The sequence below is a fragment of the Pyxicephalus adspersus genome, chromosome 2, assembly GCF_032062135.1.
Source record: "Pyxicephalus adspersus chromosome 2, UCB_Pads_2.0, whole genome shotgun sequence".
Taxonomy (NCBI): Eukaryota; Metazoa; Chordata; class Amphibia; order Anura; family Pyxicephalidae; genus Pyxicephalus; species Pyxicephalus adspersus.
The window spans coordinates 92,292,618-92,307,590 of NC_092859.1; the positions used below are offsets into that span (position 1 = coordinate 92,292,618).

Here is a 14,973-nt window from a genome sequence, read left to right on the forward strand (position 1 = left end):
TGTCAGGATATGCATTAGATTTTAGGAGGTTACAATGATACATAAACAAGCAGCATCATTTTTTTAAATTAAAATGTTATACATTTTAAGAATATCCTATAATTTATCAAATGGGTTACAATTTGTAACCTATGACTTACAGTTATCCATCCAGAATACAACAGGAGGCGGTAAACCTCTTGGAGGTTTGCATGGTAATACAAGGGGCATACCCTGTTGTATCACAATTGGCTCAATTTTTTCTTTTGTCCAGAGAGGGGATCCTGAAAAAAAACAGTTAAAAAGTTAAAGACTAAGCTATACATTTATAAAAATGTGAGCAACTAAGGAAATCGAAAATATATGTTGATTGGGGACTTGTTTGGGAATGTATGTATCTTTTTCTTTAGAGAAATTCTAGACATATATTTATTAATAAAGTTATTATTCTTGTAGTGCTTTCTCTAAAACTAGTACCAGCATAAGCCTATCATTTATCCACTGTCCTAATAAATTACCATTACCTAAATTATCAAAGGCAACACGATTCACCTAAATAAGCTAATAAATTCACCTGAAACAAGATGTGTAACAGAGTGTTTGTATTTAGGAATTCCTAAATGTAGGTAATGGAACTGGTAAAGGTTCAAATGAGGAGGGAAAAGACCACAGGGGTATTAATGAATGATGAGCTAAATTAGATGAACTAAACTCAAAAACAGCTATGCTATGTTAAATAAATTATGACATTTTTATTATGCCTAAGAGGTAACCTATATACAGTATGTACCTTCTATCTCAAAATCCTATAGCCCCATAGCTGTAAATCTACAGTGTGATATCAAAGGCACTGTTGTCAGTATCAGAAACTTTGGAGTAAGATTTAATAATATTATCATTGCACTTCTCAGTGTACTTGTAATTTGAGTTGCAATTTCATTCTTTGACTTTTCATGAAACTGCTAATTGTCAATAGTAAACCTCTGATTTGGGAAAGATATATTGAAATGCTGCCATAGTAAAAAAAGAAGAAGAAAAAATGTATTCAAAAGTTCACTTTGTTTCTCTCCAATGAAAATTATGGATTCTGCCAGCTATACAGACCCATCTCCAATCTAAAATGTTGACACCCAATTACACCCAATGTAAAAAGGCAAAGTATGAGAAAGCATGAAAAATAACAGTGAAAATAATGGCCGTTTAGACATACAGTAGCTTACAAAGAAAGATCATTGAATACATTGAAAAAGTTGGAACATATCAAAAATAGGTGCTATAGTGTTTTAGGAAGCTGATGAACCTCCCACAGACCTATGATATCGCTGAATGATCACCATTCATGGAGAGGAGTAAATATACTGAAATTCCTTTGTTAAGAAGCACATGCAGTATGACATCACCCTAACATGTCCTAATCCAATAACCAAAACTTGCTTTCACTGAGCTCTGTGGTGTGGGCAAGCTTTTCTGTGCTGAGCTGTCTTCTCCTAATGACAATTTTTGCCTATTGTTTAAAGATCATATCTATTTCTACTATTTACAGTCTGGTTTATCACCGTGAATAAAACCATAAAATGGCCATTTTGTTAGTTTTCTTTCATAGAATTAGGACACCTCAGGAATGTGATGCTAACAAAAAAAATGTGGGCTGTGGGCATCTTAAAATAACTGTTAGTCTTTACAATCCTTCTGCACTTAATGACAAATATGCTTTTGTCTTAGTCACCATTAGACAGAGTTCCCATCACTTCCTCCTGAACATACTCCTGTTATAGATAATTTATATAGATGATCTTTTGTCACACTATGCTGCAATATTACAAACCCACAATTTATCCTTCCTAAAAATCCCATATATGCAGAAGTGACTAAGAAATTTTGCAATTTTTAATGTTTTTTTCCCTTTTGGTTACTACACTGGAAATGTTTTTGCCAAGTTGTTCATTTACTACTTCAGACAACTGTTTGAATTGTTTTACATTCATTTTATCTCATGGCAATTTTCATATGAAAATTTTCAGATCAGGTGTATATTCATCACTTAAACAAAAGTTATTTTGTTATTATAAATTAAAATAAGTTATTATAAGTTAAAAATCGGTACTTTTATTGAACTATATTTTATTTCATGAACCAATTTTATCACCACCTAACACTCCTCTTGTTTCTGCTCTCCCCAGTGAACACTTCATTTAAACTTATACAAAGAACTTAACGCTAATTAACACTATGACCCTTTTAGACAGTTTTCAGGGCTTGGTAGAGAGTTCTGACCACTGTCATGTGCCCTGTGGATACAAGGTCTAAAAGTATATACTAAGCCAAGGGGTTTGATTATTACTTTAAAGTTGGTGTTGTGGCTGATTGTGGCACCCCAGCTGTTTATTAAATTTTGTGACTTCTAAGGTGAGATATGAATGCTAGTAGAAAACTAGCAACATTTTTAGGAGCATAAAACGTGCAATAATAAATTGAATCTGGTACACAAAATACAGCAGGAATCTACCACATTGAGTAAATTCATCCAAACTAGACATAAATGAGTGATCTATTGGCAAAACAAATCTAATGCCCTAGACTTTGGTGAATTGATGTTCCAAAGCAGGGGTGCCAAACTTTTTTGGCTTGCAAGCTACTTTTAAAATGACCAAGTCAAAATGATCTACCTACAATAAAAACTTGGACTTAATAACTTCTGTGCCCAGTAGAGTTTATTTTGAAAGGCAGGGCTCCGCGATCTACTGGTGTTGCCTTTGCGATCTACTGGTAGATTGCCATCCACCAGTTGGGCACCCCTGCTTTAAAGTTTTACCATTCACCTTGATAACTGCATTCGACACACTGATTGCTCAGGCTCTATACTTTGCACTTAAGACCATTTTGTCAACTGTGTTCCCTGTCATTTGAGTGAATAAGTGTATTTCTCAGTGTGACGAATGTACTCAAACTGAGATTTTCCATTTAAATGTTTCTGTTATAGTTTGGTGAAAATACAATAAACAAGTTTCGGACTTACTAACATTCGGAGAGTAGCTACCATGCTGTGATCTCAACATGTCTCGTTTTCTGACTGCCTTCTGCTAATGGCACTACTTCTACCCCATGCTTGGCATAATAACTTCAGTGCCACCATGACCACCAAATCAGTTCAAGAATAATTAAATTACAGTATAACTGCTCAATAGATATTAAATTACTCTCTTTATTAGTAAACCTAGGTATTACAAATAAACAGTATAAAATAAAGTACCCATACACATTAGGTGAGTGCAGTGTCATATGACATTAGCAATTGAGTAATATTCATTTTATAACTTAATAGTAAGTTGTGGGAAAAAAAGAACACAGTGGATAACAAAAAGACACCAAGACCAAACAGATAAAAGTGTATGTAAAGCATAAGTTTTGGATAGAGTGGGGAAAGACTGCATTTTTTACACTCCTATCTGGGGCAACATGTTCTGTCACGTTCATTCCCCAAAAAGCATTTGGTGCTGTATTGTGTGAAGAATAAGGTATGAACAAGGGGTATATTTGTGGCTTGAAGAAAAGGAAAATAGGAGGAATTGTAGTTATAACATACAGGGTATCTGTGCAATAGACAATGGGACATTTGGTGAATTAAGATAAACACTGGGTAATGTAGAAGAAGATTTTATTGATGAGCCCTAATGCCAAGTAAGCGGGATTCATTAACATTATATTGATGTTAAATTAGATGTAAATACTTAGTAAATGAAAAAAGGTTGTTTATCACTCCTGGCACTATACAGATTCTGCTGTGTTTTATCTATTTTATATTTAGTGATGTGAGCTTTCAAACATACGAGTCTGTGTGTAAGCGAACATCTAAAACTGTCATTATCTATTGAGATCTGTAACCTTTCATTTAATTTCTGGTGCAGCCAAGTGCAGTGCCCTTATTTAAACTCAGAGGACACATTACCCAGGTTTACTTCTGTACTCATCTGTCTCTACAATCTCTATGGAGAGATTGTATCGTTATGGAGGAGAAGGATGTTCTGAAGGGGTCCCACAAGTAGGAAAGTTGAAGGATAAGTTTGCACTTCCATGCAGTTTTTTTAAACTAGAGTTTTAAGGGATTACCTTCTAACAAGATGGCTTTGAGGATTATAAGGATGTCTTTGATCAAAGAAAAAAAGCAAGAGAATTAAACAGAAAATTTAACATTAAAAAGAAAAGAGAAGTTGTCACATATTTATTTGTAATCAGTATTTTAAAAATTGAATTTGCCTACCAAAATCAAATATTAAAAAATACAGTAAAGGCAAATAAAATGAAAGAAGACAAAACAAAAAGAAAACAAAAATGCATATAGTTAATAAAGAAGGTTTTGAAGTTTTGGAGGTTTGCAGGTGAATAACTTCAACAGTATATTCTTTAAGATAGGATGATTGGCAAAGAATGACTTACTTGATTGGCGAACAACAATAATGTTTGATACAGCTGTTCCACGGTCATTTTTGGCAGTGCACTGGTATTCCCCTTCATAAGCTTCTGTTTTTCCACCATTTATTATATTTATTTCAAGAGTTCCTGAGTTTGGTTTCATGGTTACTAATGGATCTTTTTCTGTGTCAAAAAGGGTGCCATTACGTGTCCAAGAAAAGCTACAATAAGACATAAGTGAAAAGAATAGTCTACAGAAGGTAAAGCTAAGTAAACAGCAGTACTTACTACAGCATGTAATCTAAATATGTCACCCAAAAAATATATTATTAACCGTGTGAGAAAATGCAACTATTCAATGCCCATAATAGTATTTGAATTTCTGGTAGATCAAAAAAATTACTTTGTAGCCCATTTTTTATCTCTTAAAAACAGTATATGTATCTTATCATCAAATATGTATATTTAACATCAATCTATTTTCCAGAACCTTAACTCAAAAGAAAACAGAAACGGCTTTCCCTAGTACCCAATAAGGCTGTACAGCACCGCACATAAATTTATTTCTAAACTCTAAGAGGCAAAAGTTTTTTGGAGTGCAATGTGTATGCCCCATACATCACTTATAGCAAGGGAAAACCTAACATTATTGCATCTCCCATTCACAGTTCATAGAGCATGCTGGAAGTGTGGTGGGAGTGAGTTAATCACAAGGGTGACTGAATGAATAATGACATGTAAAGAATGTAAAATAATTTAAATGTATGTATTTTACGTGTGTACTAACGTTATGTTCAGGATGGCGGTGAGGTTGTGGTGTGGTTAACCCTTGCTCATGCCTGTGAATATCTACATGTAGCACTACAGCAGCCGATAGAGCATGAACGGGGCAGCAAGGAGCAGGTGAGTAATGCATGCTGTGAAATGAGCAATGAACTAGCACAGCAGTGTGGACAGACTATTGGCTGGCACCCTGCAAGGTGCATAAAATGAGCACTGATATATACAGAATGTTTCCACAATTCTCAGCTTTGCTGTTCAAAAGTCTACTCAGGTACTAGAATAAATATATTTCACAGCTTCCTATTAGCATAGTTCTTATGGTTCTTATCTGGTTTTCTTGTTAGATCCATTACTAATATAATTTTTTAAATATCAGCTCAGCAGACTTGGCTCTATCCTAAGCCGAGATGTCCGCTGATATATTCACTAGTGTGATATGATTTGTCTTGATGCAGCAGAGCTTAGAGAAGCCTGCATCTGTAACATAGACATTAGGTCCATGTACACACCAAAGCTGAAAGCTGAATTTAAGTAGCACATGCATGATTTCAGATGGCATAAAATGTCAATGGAACTTCAGAACCAGATGCAGGTCAGAAGTGTTGGTTTGTACTAAACTGCTCAGCGAATACAACCTCCCCCTCATACCAGGAGGATATTGGCAGGATATAGGAATATATAATGAATGCCCTTTTTTGAACACAAAGGAAATGTTACACTTATTTAACTCAACATTTAACTCCAGTAAATGTCTGGATGTCAAGAGATAGAAGATCAAATCCACAATTTCAGAAGTTACTTTAGTAACTCACTTGACCTGTGAAAACATACCTTGGTGGTGGCTTTCCTTTGGCTTCACACTGAATCACAATGTTTTCTCTTGGATCCACAATGTAGTTTTTTGGTGACTGATGAGTTATAGTCGGAGGCTGTGGTACTATATTTTAGAAACAAAAAAAACATAGTTAGTGGACATATAAAATACAACTAGATATCATTTAAAGAAGCTATAGGAAATATTTTTTTAATCCAAAACCACTCAAGGAAAACAGCAAAATAAAAAAAGTGAAAGAATATTCACTGGAAAGGTGCTAAATAGCTAAAAGGTGCACAAGTGAAAAAGGTAACTGAAGGCAAGCAGGTGAACAGTCACAGCAAACTCAAACCAGCTACTGTAATAAGCAGCACAGCACACAACCGCTGCTCAACATGCTGCACAATAGCACTTCATATGAACTTACATTGCTCTAGAAGTTGTGCTTTTTCCCCCTAAGAAAGAATCAGCAGTTGTAAAGATAAAGATTTAAAACTGACTGTTAGTAGGAAAGAGGGTTTTTTAAATCCTTGTTTTACAGATATTTGAAACTATCACACTATAAATGTTAATTGGGACTTTGAATATGTAACAAATAGTAGGAACATAAAACTATAAAGGTAGAAGGAACTGGTATACATGGAAAAAAATGTTCATTTTCAGTGGTACTGGAGCTAAAACATTTTTTTGTCCTTGGACTGAAAAATAGGAAATTGGAACTTCTGTCCTTTTCCGTGACACTAAGATAATAGGTATGATTCACTAACAGACAATAAATTGTGTGAATATTGACAAATCTAGTCATGTGGAAAGCAAATTCCTACTAACCTTGTATGCTCGAATATAAACTTGGTATACAAAAAGAATCTCAGTTTTTACTGGGTCACATCAGTAGATGACGTTGTGTCCCACTATCAAGTGAGCAACAAACTCTTGCCATCAAAGACATGAGTTTGTTACACACAATTCTTTTGCCTGACCAAGCTTAACCCATTGTGGCTCCCCATAGATCCATATTGACCACAGCGCCGATGTTTGTTTACATCCAGCGACTCAAGTCTTCATTGGCCTGTCCATGCTTCCTCATTACAGCCCCATCGGCTTATATGGGACTGTCATCTCTGGCCTTGGAGCACATCTGCATAGAGATTTATGGGGCTGTAAAGCACGGGCACAACCAGAACAGTAAAGACTTGTGGCACTGGATGTAATGGAAGAATGGAACCACAACAATTATTATGAGGCCAGTAAACATTTCTGGAAGAGGAAAGTAGGTTAGGTAATGTCAGGGTAAATTTAACAGCATTGAAAATACTTGAAGAGAAAGTGATGACTTGCATACAGAAGTATAGCTTTAAATCTGAAGTTTAATATGTTAGGATCTTTCCTTTGCTGGTTTCTCCTCATTATCATGCTAATAATCATAGGCTTTTGTATTATAACATGTGATACTGAGTGTTCAGAATTTAAAAAAATGAAAAACCAATGAATGAAAAGGGTTGGTCAGATGATGCTAGATGTCTATCAGCCAGGAAATAAGGTGGGCTCTGTATGATTTGCTCTAGCTGACTGTACGCAGTGGAGTAAGCAAGGTACTTTTCTAGTATTTATACCCATGTTTAGGCCCCCAAAGTGATCCAGAATGGGAACATATATTCATGACTTTTCTTTGTCTTTCCCTTGCTGCGTGTTTGTTCTATTACTCCAACCCAACATTCTCTTTTTACAGGTGTACTGTAAGTTCAACCATTTATCTACAAATGTCAGATTTTGTGGAATTATGGGTCCCAGCTACGACAGAAGTCATAGTTGTGTAACAATACAAACTTTAAGTGTACTGATACTTACGATCAAGTGGCACTTCTAGTGCTGTAAGTACTTGGCACAGAATAAGGACCAATGGAGCACTGCACGGTAATAATCTTTTCTTCTGCATTATTTTAAGCTGCCTTAGTCTACTCCTGCTGAGAGACAGAAGCTTTTCTTCTTATGACAACAAATTCCTTCACAAAAAGGAGCCCAGTATCATGAAGATATTAACTGAAAAAAGAAAGAAAAGAAAATCAAATTAAAAATATATACTTGTGTTGATAATAATATGATTTAATCATTTTTGTAAAACCAAATATAAATATTACTATGGTAATAAAACAATCTGTATGTAACGAGATAAATTCAACCAAAATAACTCTACAAATAGGACAAAAACACAAATACATACAAGCTTACAATAGCTAATGGCTGATTGACTATATGGCTTTTAGACCACTTTTTTGACCTTTAGTACAGACACACACACTAATCATCACAGTTTTTCCCATAATCTCCTGGCCATCAAAGGAAGATAATTTACAAGTATTTAGTCCACTTAATAGTAAGGATCGAATCACTCAGAATGAGTTCTTTCAGTGTGCACAGAATCAGAATGTTAGTTTATGTAAATCTTTCAGCACCATGGTAAGCATCAGAAACCAAACAAAAACCTATTATTATTCCTGCAACTTAAAAAAAAACTGTCTGAAGTTTCAAAAATTTCTACCTGCAAAAATGCAATTTAAAGAAAAAGAAAAACTAAATTAGAAAATGTTAGGTCCATGTCTACAGTTCATTTATTAAAGCCCAAGTACTATTTTAAAGCAGATCATAATATTGCCAGCATCCCTGGGGCAGAATAAAGCTGTGATTATATATTGATTGCACCCATTTTTTATCTTTGGGAATGTGAAATATATGCAAATTGGTTTTGACACATGTAGGTGTTATATATTACTTCCCATTACATTAGGTAACTCAGAAAACATAGATAGTTTGAAAAAATCTATTAAACAGATGAGCCTTCTGGTCTATAACTAAGGATCCATAGAAATGCAATTTTTAACATACCGCAGAAACATTGCAGAACAAATCAGAGATTGTCTAATGTACAAATGTTCAAACTGCTAAGGCATCAACAATTTCAAAATACTGCTGAGACTATGCTTCCTAGAACTGCCTATACCATGCACTGTACAATTAACAAAAACCTTCAACACTATGCACAAAAAATGAAATTCTGCAGTTGATTGAGTTTACCCAAAAATATCACAAATAAACTAAATGTAATTTTGTTACAGAAACCCCATATCTTCTTAGGTCTGGAATTAATTCACAGCAGATTTATTATTTAAATTTATATACCATAAATATAAACAGCATCCAGCAAAGTCAAAAAAGAATTCCACCTTGAATCATTACAGCCTTTGGTGTGATCATGTGTTCCATTAAGCCAATATTTCCAAAAAATTCCCAAAAAATACTCATGCACATCATTTAACCAGGGAGAACAAGGAGACATGACTTGGAAGCCCACAACTATGAAACATATTCATTCCTATGAACAACTATGAAACTACATGATTACACTTACCACAACATATCTCTTGTGCGTTCAACATCAAAAGCAGTGGCTTTGTGCCTTGGTGATTATAATATTTTGCTCTATCCCTCTTACACGTATGACACTCTTAGCCTACATCTACGGAATGCAGTTTTAACTCTCCTAAGCCCCTGAGCAAATGTGATTAAGTGACGATGCACTTTGCCACAGTAACTACATTGGTGATCATCCATCAGTAGAAAAACTGATTGATTGAACATTGGCTGCATACTACTGCTGAGTGCAGAAGAAAATCGTTTAATACAGTTTGTTAAAGAATGCCTGCATATTAACTGCTTCAGTACTGGATGTATTCATCATTGGAGCCTTGTGCAAAGTGTCCAAGGCACTATTCTAACTAAAGGCAAATTTAAACATCTTTATAATGTATATTAATCACTATATTATTCACAAAAACAACCATGTAAATATTATTCCAAAACCTTGGAAACACATTACAGTACAGTGAACCTCTGGCAGAATTTATAACACACATAATTTTTACAGGGCAACATAACTCTACTTCCTTATAAAAGGCCAAATCTACACTGATTAAACAAAACAATTTTAGCTGCGCGCCTAAATTCATTACGTTACATTTCCAAGGATTGTTCGCTATATTGACTAAGGGTGACGCAGCCGCATTTTTTTACTGACTCCAATATGCCATCAGCAGATCCTTTAGGTCACACTGCTTCTGCCAGCCTGCCTTCTTCCCATAGTGCATACTGCTGCCATTTCTTACCAAGTAAATGATGCACACTTTTCCAGTCATCCACAGGATCCATAAGAAAATGTAATCTATTTGACCAGGACAGGTTTTCATTTTAGTACAGTTCAAATGTTCATGTGCCAATTGTACAATCTTATGACCATGGGTCAACAAAGAAATGCTGTCTGGTCTATAGCTACACAGCTTTAATGCTTTACTACAAGTTGTAATGTACTGAATGAAAACCTGGCTCTCATGGACAGTGTTATATTTTTCGGCAATTTGTGCTAATTTGCTCTTCTTTAGGGTAACTCGACCATATGGGCCAGTCCACCTTCCTAAACACATTAAGGAATATTTGCTGCCTATGCCAACAATTTTTGTAGTTGCTAACTCTACATACCAGGAACACCCTACAAGACCTACTGTTTTGAAATGCTGAGTTCCACCCTGTCTTCAAAGCCATTACAATGTATTCATTGTCCTAGTCAGTTAGAGCCTTACACATGCCTATTATTTCTACTTCCAACACATCACCTTCAAGAACCAACCGTTAACTTGCAGTCCTATTTATCCTACCCCTTGCCATGTGTTATTGTATTTAAATGATGTATTTACTTCCCCTGCTAATTTATTAAATGTTGACACCTGCTGATACATATACTACAGATGTCCTTGAACATCACTATTATTACAAATTATTTAATCAATAAAAGAATCGTTTATTTCCAAACCCATTTGCATTGGATCACTAATTACATACATAGGGTTTAAACCAATGTTCCCCAAACTGTACTCAGAGGTGTGCGAATATCACAAACACTTCATTGCTAAAGAGTCACCTGTAATGCTGTCACCAGGTAAACTCAGAGGATTTCTGATGACTATTTTTACTTCTCATCTTTACTTTTCAAGTGTCAACATACCCACAGGGCCTTACCATCAAGTTCATTCAATTGAAGCTAAACACAGTAGATGAAAACTGAATAAAGTAGATGAAAATCCCAAGTGCGTATCATTTATTTTTCTAAAGTACCGCATATCATGAAAAAACTGCACATTGGAAACTCTCAATTAAAGTGGAAGGTTAGCACCATCTGATTTCCACCTTTCTAGACCACTAAAAAAAACTTTAAGGGCAAGAGGAATGTCATATGACGATGAGGAAGGTGGGGAAAGTGATGCAATGTTTTTAAAAATCCTTAATAATTAGAGTTAAAAAAGTGTGGAAACTTTTTAAAGAACCCCTTATATTTTAGATAATGGGTTTACATAAACTTAGAGATCATCATTAGTATGAATCATCATATGACAAATATACATGCTTTTTTATTTCAATGAATTAGTGTTGCACAAGTATATAGCCAACAGAGTCATTCTTACTAACGAGTTAAATCAAGCCCTAGATAGGATGACCTAGATTTATGAACTTCAGCCCATTGTCTGGACATTGAGGCTAATGCATTTTCAGCCTCTAAGCTATTTTATATTATGATAGGGAAAAGTATGCACTTGGTAGCATGGGAGTGTTAGCATGCTAAATATGAATAATAAAAACTATATTGAAAAGTTGTGAAAGTACAATTTATCATTCTGCTACTAATAAACAGTTATCTATTATCTAATATAAAGATGATGGCCCACTCTAAATAAAGGCCTGGAAGGTCTTGTGGTACATTTTGGAAAATGTCCTACCCTCAAAAGGGTCGGTTCAACCAAAACTGAATAGATGCAAATAGGTCCTTTGAAATTTGCCAGTCTAAAAGCCATGGTCACTTCTGGTTGGCCTATCTCTGCCTCTTGGAGTAATTTTTGTTATTTGGGGTGAATACAGTTTCCCTTGTATTGATGTAATTGCCTTCTGAAACATGCTACTTTTTTCTTCATAATTCATATTCTTACATATCACCTAGATGGCACAATTCACTTAAATGCACACTTTTTTTCTCAATTTGTACATCAACCCCATTTCAACCAGACATAGGACCTCCAAGAATGGACCACAAAATCAGAGATAATTGCATCAGCATTGTAAACTTAAAAAAGGTATATACAGTGAATAACAATTATTTTCAGTTACATGGTGTAAAGTATATGTAAATGCTTTAAACTCTTAGACACATTATACCTCCTATTGTGATAAAAGCAGATGTTCTAAGATTAAGAAGGCTGAGACATGTGACATGGATTTAGTGAGAATAATCACACATAATGCAAAAGCACAGCAGCCAGCAAAGATTCACCAAATGTCAACAACTGGGTGATGGAAAGTTTTACTGATCCCTGTGACCAATGCAGATTTATTTGTGCACAGAGACAAGAGACCTACAGCAGTTTATTGGCTTTAAAAGGGTATTCCCTAAAAATCTCCACATTGAATGCTTTCCCCCTTTTTAAGCTTAATGTCTGAACACAAGTATGAATTTAAAATGCAGAATGCTCAGAAATGTATGCAATAAGAATAGTATCCAAAGTATGGGGAACAAAGACAAGGCTAATCAGAGCTCCCCAAGCTATACAATACCAGTGGGTTTGCACCTCTAAAATATATAAAGTACTGATTATGGAGTCGACAAAAAAGTCTAAATGAGGTGAGTTGTCTATTTGTATCTGTATTTTGATGACATCTTACAAAAACCTCTTTGGTATTTGTAAGATATAAGAAGAGCAAACGTCATTAATGTGTTTTGACCTACAGTTTCTTATTGCTACATGGTCTAGGGCTAACGGACATTCTACCTGCAATGATCAGTTGTCAATAGCTGAAAGGGATAACCTGTATGCAGTCATCCTTTGAACACTTCTATGATTAACACTGCAATCATTTAGATCAGTTGACAAAGACCTGGATATAATATTGTCATACATTTATACAGAGAAATGTGCCTCTGATGTGGTTGCTTGATGGTCAAATCAAAGGCAGGATCATCTGTGGTATGACCTGCTAATTACCTTTGGGACCCTATTAGGAGCATGTAAACCACTGCTAGCAATATTAATAGTAAACAACGTATTAAGATAAAATAGGTCCCTGAGCTGCAGGAGTCTATGCAAATACTAACTTTCTAATAGTAACAGCAAAGGGCTAAGCAATGGCACCTTTATGTGGCAGTGCTCTGGCACTGAATGCTGCAAGAGAGTAAATCATTATCCACAAGTTGGGGTACTTCAGAATTACTAGTAGAGGTTTGTTATGGATATTAGGTTATTATATTATTGATTATTCTTAGCTGGTTTATTTAACAGATTAACGTTATGCATTCCTAGACTGAACAATGCAAGGTTTGTCACAATTTTATCTGACATTTCCTAACACTGGAGATACCTTAGTGTCACCTAGTGACTATAGCCTTCATATTATATTGCCTATATGTGTTATACCCTTAATGCCCAAATCAAACAGAAAGACTGTAGTGTTTGAAGTGGTGATCAGTTCCACAGGCAGTTGTTTAACTAGTCATACTTTATGTGAGATCTGCCTATCTATGGACACATCATAGATTCAATACAAGTGATATAAATGTCACCAAAATAATATTAGCTTTAATTTAAAATATGGGTGTGAAAAATGTGTGCACTACTAATGCCAACCTGTTCATTCTTTTTTTCTGTTGCCCAACAAAACATCTATAACATATAGTAATGCAGGAGCAGAATAATTTGCATGATCAATTGTAGCATGTGTTTTATTTTTTATAAGACATTCAAGCCAAATTCCAGTTGGGCCAGTGTCAACTTAATACATCTACATGGAGTTCAGTCTAAAGAAAAATTCAGTTTTTATTGAGAATACAAAACCTATATGCAGAATAAAAATGTACTAATAGCACCAATATGAATGTGTCTTTTGTTTATTGTGTACTTTATAATTATCTGCCCTTTCAGTGGGTTTAAAGGCTGATACTTATCAAGGCACAACTTTGTCATGCCACTTGACTACAGCAAACATAAAAAATATTTGTTATAAATAGGTTTTCTGGACAAAGCAATATGTCAGATCAATTTCTGAATCTATGCAAAACCATGACAGCTCAAACACAAAGTACTAAAGTCACAAAAAACTTCCATAAAACATACTGAGGTTTTAAAAATGTCAGAATATGAATGCACAAAACAATTCACAGGACTAATGTACAGTAAAGCGTAATTCATTCTATTAAACACTAGTACAATCAGGCTTCACATTAAACATAAAATATAATGCCTGGTGCCTTGGGAGAAATCTGTCCAAGGTCATGAAACCTACATTCATGTCTTCTACATCAAAGCTTTTGTGGCAGCGTAAGCCCACTCACTGTCCCCAGACAGCTATTTACTATGTGCGATCAAATCAGTCAGTAAAGTTGTTGCCTGGAACTAAAAAATACATAGAATCATTTATTTTATGAAATGGCGTATTTATAAATTAAAAATAAATTACAATAGCATTAGGCAAGCAAAATATTTAATATTATCTTTATAATTAGGCATGTTCTAGCCCCTATAGAACTATTTTGCTATATATTTTGTTTTGAATGTACTATTATTTTTGGCAATGTAGGTATTGATTTGACATTTCATAGATAAAACACAGCTGACTTTCCGAATTTATAGACAGAGAATGCAGTTTCACATGAAGCAGTCACACAGCTTGGCAGCTTAGAGAGTTAAGCTATCTTCTATCTGAGCTATCTGAGAGTAGTGAGTGGGCAGGGAAGTTAATCAATAGCACTGGATTTATCCTGAAAAGGCAATCTGGGAAGTTTGGCTCTTAATTCCAGAATTGTTTTTTTCCACACCCCTCTCTTTGTAAAGGCTGCCTCAAAATGACTGCAATACAATAGAATCTCTGTATTTGTGGCATAGCGCATTAGCAATTCC

The 14,973-nt window shown here is 34.9% G+C and overlaps 1 protein-coding gene across 26 annotated transcripts in view; it reads right to left on the reverse strand.

Moving 5' to 3' along the window:
- NRCAM (neuronal cell adhesion molecule) overlaps positions 1-14,973 on the reverse strand; it is a 110,258-nt gene that overhangs the window by 43,008 nt on the left and 52,277 nt on the right. For 14 of the 26 annotated variants that reach the window (XM_072401482.1, XM_072401492.1, XM_072401501.1 and 11 more), the window contains exons 2-7: positions 7,835-8,026; positions 6,414-6,431; positions 6,004-6,109; positions 4,414-4,610; positions 4,087-4,122; positions 141-263 (exon numbers count right to left, since the gene is read on the reverse strand). In XM_072401482.1, the coding sequence (XP_072257583.1) occupies positions 141-263; positions 4,087-4,122; positions 4,414-4,610; positions 6,004-6,109; positions 6,414-6,431; positions 7,835-7,922 (568 nt within the window). In that variant the 5' untranslated portion in view covers positions 7,923-8,026. Of the gene's footprint in view, positions 1-140; positions 264-4,086; positions 4,123-4,413; positions 4,611-6,003; positions 6,110-6,413; positions 6,432-7,834; positions 8,027-9,392; positions 9,471-14,973 lie in introns of those variants that run through there. The other 12 variants (XM_072401503.1, XM_072401496.1, XM_072401487.1 and 9 more) reach the window with 6 other exon arrangements.